This window comes from Octopus bimaculoides, chromosome 5, assembly GCF_001194135.2.
Source record: "Octopus bimaculoides isolate UCB-OBI-ISO-001 chromosome 5, ASM119413v2, whole genome shotgun sequence".
Taxonomy (NCBI): Eukaryota; Metazoa; Mollusca; class Cephalopoda; order Octopoda; family Octopodidae; genus Octopus; species Octopus bimaculoides.
Window position 1 is genome coordinate 41,830,343 of NC_068985.1, and position 7,732 is coordinate 41,838,074.

At 36.8% G+C, this 7,732-nt stretch overlaps 1 protein-coding gene across 1 annotated transcript in view; it reads right to left on the reverse strand.

Annotated features, from left to right (window-relative positions):
- The window catches only part of LOC106880524 (tubulin-specific chaperone D), a 61,459-nt gene that overhangs the window by 50,399 nt on the left and 3,328 nt on the right, over positions 1 to 7,732 (reverse strand). The window contains exons 2-8 of the mRNA XM_014930500.2: positions 7,272 to 7,322; positions 6,473 to 6,570; positions 5,828 to 5,929; positions 4,268 to 4,399; positions 2,454 to 2,592; positions 1,465 to 1,560; positions 266 to 398 (exon numbers count right to left, since the gene is read on the reverse strand). Of these exons, the coding sequence (XP_014785986.1) occupies positions 266 to 398; positions 1,465 to 1,560; positions 2,454 to 2,592; positions 4,268 to 4,399; positions 5,828 to 5,929; positions 6,473 to 6,570; positions 7,272 to 7,322 (751 nt within the window). The remainder of the gene's footprint in view (positions 1 to 265; positions 399 to 1,464; positions 1,561 to 2,453; positions 2,593 to 4,267; positions 4,400 to 5,827; positions 5,930 to 6,472; positions 6,571 to 7,271; positions 7,323 to 7,732) is intronic.

The window sequence follows — 7,732 nt, forward strand, 5'->3', positions numbered from 1 at the left end:
TATATATATATATATATATATATATATATATGTATATATCACACACACATGAAAGGGTTGGCATTAGCAAAGGCATCCAGCCATAAAAACCATGCCAAAGCAGACCTACGTACGTATGTCCATATATACATGCAAATGTGCATATAATCCCATTTGGAAGGAAAACCATAACAAACTTCTTACAGGCTAGAAAGATGAAGGAAACATATGCAATTGATATTGTTCAAAATGATGCAAATAAAACTGAAAATAAAATACCACTTACCGCCATGATGCTACTCTACTCTTTAGGAAAATTAATCCTAGTCTCTGAAGGAACTTAATCTTGGCTTTTCTCATTAATGTATCACCAGTGAAGCTTAGAGAACAAGCTGAGAAATTCTTTAGTAAGTAACCAGCTGTAAAGGAAAGCATAAAATCAATAAACAGAACCTGCCTAAAAATTTTAGATATAGTTGTTGATGTTGTACAGCCCCTGTCAGTTCTACCAGAAAAGGCCTATAGCATGGAGTAAGCTATTGGAATACTTACAAGCAATGGGTTGTGAGTAGAAATTGGAAACTGACAATTGAAAAAAAATGAGATAGATATATCCGACATGCCTCTGATCATAAGCCTGCTTAACAAACTTTGACCTGGGCTAAAAGATTAACAACAACCCCTTGGTGTCTTGTCACATCACAGTTCAGTGGATACTAGCTGATGTACATAGGTGGACATCAATATTTAGACAAACACATACAAAACAAAATCTCTAGAAAAAGTATGTAGATATCTGAGTCAAAAAAGGAGCCTCAACCTGCTAGACATAGCAGTCTAATCTCTCGTGTATCATACTCTATTTTTATGGAAAAGAAAGGCTACTTTGAATATTGTAGTCCTGCTGGTATGACACAAACAACCCAGAGGATCACACAATTTCTCAAAAAGTCCATGTGAAACAAACAATTAATAGTAACTATATATTGTGTCATACAGAAAAAGAATAAGTTTTATACATGGAATTATGTTCAGTTGTATCATAACACTTTAGCATTTAAACCAGCCATGTCCGGCCCAAATATTCTACTTGTTTTGTATGTAGACTGGCCAGATCTGATGGAAAAGAAAGGCTACTTTGAATATTGTAGTCCTAAATATATTAAATCTGAAGGAAAAATAACAGAATAACAGTCATGGGTTGAAATGTTTTGATCATTGTTTTACTTGATCATAGCTGGCCTGGTCTAAATAACAAAAAGAACACAGATGATAATGAAGTCCTTGATAACACCTTTTACAAAACTAGACAAGATGATTATGACTGGAATGTCTCTAATCACAGGCCAGCTTGATCAGGGACTAAATAATATTACATGCAAATATCTAAACTATTGACATTTTATAGATATTAGTACAACAAAATATACATCCAAAATAAGAAAGGAAAAATATAACAAGGAAATCAAGTGAAAGAGTACTTGCCATGTTTCAATAAATCCTCTCGTTTACCATATTTAAGCAGCAATGCTAAATTCCAAATAATGCCAACAACTGGGTTCTTTCCATCCATTTCTTCCACTAGAGAGGAGAAGGGAGATGAATAAAAAGTAGGACCAACATTTAATTTACCATAAATGATATATATATATATTGTTTTTATTTAACATGCCAGTGTCATGTAACTGGCACCCATGCCAGTGGCATGTAAGAAGTACCTTTCAAGCATTGGGCCTCAGAGGCAATGACAAATAACCGAAGCCGTTGGCAATATGCCAATGCTTGAGAAGAAAACCCACCAAACTAAGTGAAATCGTAGTCATGGCAGATACTGGTGTCACACAACTGGCACCCACGTTGGTGGCACGTAAAAGCACCCATTTCACTCTTGGAGTGGTTGGCATTTGGAAGGACATCCAGCTGTAGAAACCATGCCAAATCAGACTGGAGTCTGGTGCAGCACCTCAGCTTACCAGCCCTGGTCAAACCATCCAACCCATGCCAGTATAGACAACGGATGTTAAATGATGATGATGAACACAAAAAGTTCTATTCAGACTTTTGTCCACACTCATTCCACTGCTTGTCTTCTGGAGGAATGAAATATAAAGTCCCCCATTGGAGGAAACTAATGCATAGTCTTCCCTCAGGATCAAAGTGGAAGTGCCACTGGAAGAAGGAAATACAAATTATCTTGGATGGGGTCTGGGATCAAATGTAAAATTCTGGTAGAATAAAATATAAAATGCTTTGGAAGTATGAAATACAAAGATGCCCTGAAGGAATGAAATACAAGTTAGCCTAGAGAAATGAAGGTGTACTAGAGGAATAAATTATAAGAAGTCCTGAAGGAATGAAATGCAAAGTCCTCAAAAAAGGGTGAAATAAAAGCAAAATAAAACAAATCATTCATATCAATAAATACCCAAGGAACAAACGTTTTTAATTATATAATAGTTCAAATATCTACTGACATTTAGATGAATGCATGATCTTGCATGCCCAGTCCAGGTAAGAAGACAGGTGTTTCTTTTTCACATCATCCCTAGTCATGAATTTAGCCAGCAAATACACTGCCGCATCTTTGCATTTGTCTGATTTACAGACATAAAACTGAAAGAAAACAAAGAATGAAAACCAATGCAAAAAAAGGGTTTGTGATATTAACAAACTGGAGAATGGAATTGATGGACATAAGAATAAAAGCTCTACTTGTTACAGACTTTAAGGGGTGAATGGTAGAATGTGGTAAAGAAGCAGACAAAATATCTTGCAATAACTGATTATATCCCTTTACATTCTGAGTTGAAATCCTGAAAAAGTTTATTTTACCTCAGATATTTCCAAGGTTGATGAAATATACCAGTTTACAAGTAGTCAACCATATCCTAGAATACTATGCCCTGGTATGACCACAATCCAGAGATTTAAAAAAAGACAGTGAAAGTGCTTGTACTTATGTAAATATTTTACACAGCTATTTCCTTCAGTTTGCTAGTGAGATGTATAAAACACAAGAGCCATTCCTTACTTCACAGTTGAATGGTTTGGAGTAGTAAGAGCAACATCCAGCTGTAAAAGCAATTACTCCGTCAAGCAAACACTTCAGCCCATACAAGCGCATCAGCAAAATAAAAAAAATATATAAAACAATATTTGGGGCATTGGTTGATAATTGTTTGGTTCCTATTGGAAGTCACTTCATTTCACTTAGGTTATATATGTTCCTAGGTAAGGCATAATTGTTGCAAATTCTCATTTCCCTCTGCTTACAATCAGTAGTGCAGGTCTTGTTTTAATCAATGTCATCATTGTTTAACGTCTGCTTTCCATGCTGGCATGGGTTGGACAGTTTGACTAAAAACTAGTAAGCCAGTGGGGGGGGGGGCTGCATCAAGTTCCAATCTGATGTGGCCGTCAATAAATATGAAATATGAGGTAGAAGATCTAGACAATGTGTGTATGAACATATATATGGTTGAAGGTGTGGTTGAATGGTTAAGATGTTTGCTTTGCAATCCTGATGTCTAACATTTGATTCTATTCTACAGCACCTTAAGTAAGTGTCTTCTAGCATGGCCTCAGGTCAATAAAAGCCTTGTGAATGAAATCTGGTAGACAGAAAATGTGGAAGCTTGTCATATCGACTGTACCTGTAATAGAAAGGCCAGCTTTGTCAGAGATCCTTAGATTCTACCTAAGGATTTCATTATTGGTTTAAGTCTTTGGGGAATACTCAACCATGTACATTATAATTCAAGAATAGGGAGTACCACTGATTAAACAATTGGAATACTCACTGTAGAAATTGACACATGATCATATATTTTATATATAAAAATGAAATGATACAGAAAATGGTTAACATAAACATAGAAAAAATATCTCATTAGCTGTAGGGTCCAAAATCTTGATGAGTTTGGCATATTTTACCTATAGTATCATTCATCTGGAGTGCACTAATGATTGTAAACATTACTGAGGTGGAGGACAACGACATGTGAGGTAAAAAATTATGGACAATAATTTCAGAGTAATACAGTTCAACAAGAAGAATGTAATCTTCTGACTGGGTACAGAAACAAACAAAAAGAATGCAAGCACAAATGGAAAGTATGAGAAAGGGGGAGGCAAGGTAAGTTGCAGTGAGAGAGAAAGGAACAAGAAGAGCAAAGGATGAAGATGAAGGAAAGAATGATACAGAGAGGAAGATAAGACAGAGTGGTTACAGTGAGAGGAAACATCTATTGGAGAAAATAAAAAGGAAATTGTGAGAATAAAAGTTTACCTGAGACAGCTCTAATATCTGGTCCATAACACTCTTGGTACCATCAGTCATTGTATCAAGACGATTGAGATCAAAAGGAATCATGCATGCTATAGAGAGCCACAGTAAAAGCATATAACGTGTCTCCCATGTCTAGAGAGAAAAAAAAAAGAAAGAAAGATGAGGCTGAAGATTCTAAAGGTAATGTCATTTTTACAAAAGTATTTAAAATGCTAAGAGAACACTGAGCAAGTATCACAGTGCTGCCACTGTTTCCAGAACTAGGTAGACTGTACTTTAGTGTAGTACTTGCTTTTAGCAGTGAGCTATATCACCATCCACTATCTAGTTAGAACTAAATTAACTGACTGTACCCTCTCTGTTTTAAGTCACTGTTGGAAGTACTTAAAGGTAGGTGGACTACTTGTACACTAGTGTGACACTTGATTACAGCAGCAAGTGCTACCACACTGCAGTGCCAACATACAGTGAATTGAAATGCCCCTGCAGCAGTAGCTTCTTAGATCTATGTGAATTCACCATACCTACAATGGTACCATTTACAACAAGGAGCTACCCCATCTACAGTACCCAGGTACCCTACTGAAGTACCTATGAAATACCTTTCCTCACAAGTCAGTAGGATGAGGACTGACCAAGAATAAACAACAAAAACAACTTATAATTTAAAAAATCTTTTTCTCACTAAAGAAAAATGTCTCTGCATTTCAGATGAAACAAAATTAAGCAGAGTGAGGGTGATAATGAAGATGAGTGCAATATGTAAATGGTAGTTATCTGAGTTCACAAAAACGGAAAATATTTGAGTAGCAGTAAAAACAAAAATATAACACGGTACTACAATTTTTTATTCTAATATTTTAGTCCAAGGAGAGGAGTGCCCTTAACCCCTTCAGGGTCTACTCAGACAGAGGAAATTGCTGTATTTGGTGTTCAGTTTCAATTACTGTTCAGACAATATGGACAGAGATAGAAAATCATGTGGGTTTAGTGGGACATTTTGAGAATGATAAGCAGAGGGCAGAAGAGGCTGGTGAATCAGATTGGCTTGGTCAGTTAGTAGTGGAGAAAACATTTTGTCTTCATGTACTACTGGTTGTTGTATGTTGGGGAATGAACCTTTAGACACAGCATGTTAATATGGTAATGGGTGTAAAACATCATGGGAGATTCATGCCAGTCAACATTGTGAACCCAATCTCAAGAATGTATCAAGTGATCACAGGGATGTCAGTGAGGGTAATGATTTGATTAGCAATCAAACAGTTCTCCATTTTCAACTACAGTGATGAAGCCCCCACATCACTGCTTAACTTGCTAGAAATAACAGTCAAATTTTCTTCAAATCACAGTAGCTCATTGAATAATGTAGTTCTACTAAGATATACTCTGCCTGAATAAATGAGAGGATGGTCCCAGATAGAACATTTTTGATCACAGGCCTTCTCTATCAGAGCTAACTTGAAGCTAAACAATAGCAAAGGTGCAGTACATGTCAAACTACTACAGATGACAAAGATAAATAGACGGAAAAAGATATGTAGAATTGCAATAACTAACAGCCCCATCTTCAGGGTCCTGCGCCTGGAGTAACTTCAATGCAAATGGGAGATCTGTAACTTCATGAGGAAGGTAACGAGCAAGCAGTTTCTGAGAACGCATCTAAAAGAAAGAAAAAAAAAATACAAAAATAGAAATAGAAATAAAGTATAACAAAGTACATTAACCATTTAGTGTTCAGGTTACTCAGTCAAATGTAATGTTTATTTATTCAGTCATGCATTATTTCATAACTTCAAGATTTCAATGAAGTGATCATTTGTTTTTAGGACGACATTCTAGGGTCAGTGTGAGAGGCCAAATCTGTCTGATTTGAATACAAAACAGATAGAATATTTGTGCTGGATATGGCTGGTTTAAATGCTAAAGGGTTAAAATATGACAGTAAAATATGGAAAGGATCAGAAATATCAGAGATTGAGGATGTCTTATTTTCCTTGAATATTATTTTACGTACATATTCTAATTTTCCAAATTTCGCTGAATGAAATGATTAATGAAACAAAATATCACAAATTAGGTTGGGGAAAAAAAAAAATAGATGTATTAAAAAAGTACTCTGACCAAATATAATAGATTTTAGAAGAGGCATGAACACTACTGAATCACTCCTCCTACAAATGTGCACTAAGTGAATAGACTAACCTTGCTTATAAGATACAAATACTTGAACGACAAACAAAGTAACACTTTACTGGAATTCGGGTCCTTGATATATCCCATTAGTTGGTTAATGTAACCCTCTGTAAGAGACAAGCAAAAGAGTAAAAACTTAATATGTAAATCATGACTCAGATTAACACTGTTTGAATTAAGTTGCTATTTCTAGCATGTTTATAAAAACAGGTAAAGGTTTGTAAAAATTTCAACATACAAAGATTTTCAAGTTTCAATTCATACTGGAATTCTATTATTTATGAAAGTTGTGAGTATGAGTGGGTGTAGCTTTGGGAGGGCGGGGGGTGATGGATGCTGGCTAAAAAGGCTTACAAACAGTGCTCAACAAGTTCTTCTACTTTATATCATCATCAGATGATGTCCGTTTTCCATGCTGGCATGGGTTAAACAGTTTTACAGGATTCTGCAAGCTGCAGGGCTGCGCTAAGCTTCAGTGTTAGCTTTGGCATGTTTTCTACAGCTGGATGCTTTTCCTAAAGCCAACAGCCATACAGTGTGTACTGGGTGCTTTTTCTGTGCCAGCAACAGTAGTGAGGTCACCAAGGCAGACAAGAACAATAAAGAGAAAAGCACCCGCAAGACTAAGTAGGTGGGGGTATTGGGAAGGAAAAGGTAGTTTTTATATCAGGTGCAGAAAAGTGGACAAGAACAGGTGCTTTACTATAGAGGAGGTGCATAGCTACCTCGCATTATAAGGGCGAGTAGTAGTAATAAGAAAGAGGGAGATAAAGAAGAAAAATGGTATATGTGTAATATGAAAACTTACCAAGATATGGATCCATGACAGCTGGCTGTAATTGATATCTATCAATGATGACTGAAACAAACAATAATAGCAATTAAACATCTGTGTAACAGTGTACATTATAATGTAACAGTAGTGCAAACATCGATGATGAGTGTGTATGCACACAAGTTTGTGTATTCTATGCATATAAGAGGGAACCCGTGGAAGAGGTAGGCCTAGGAAGACCTGGGCTGAGGTGGTGAGGCAAGACCTTCGTACATTGGGCGTCACCGAGGCGATGACTACTGACCGAGACCTTTGGAAATGTGCTGTGCGTGAGAAGACCCGGCAAGCCAAGTAAGATCGTTGCCAGTGCCCCTGGACTGGCTCTTGTGCGGGTGGCACATGAGATGCAACATTTTGAGCGTGGCCGTTGCCAGTACCGCCTGACTGGCCTTCGTAGGATTTTCGAGCGAGATCGTTGCCAGTGCCCCTGGACT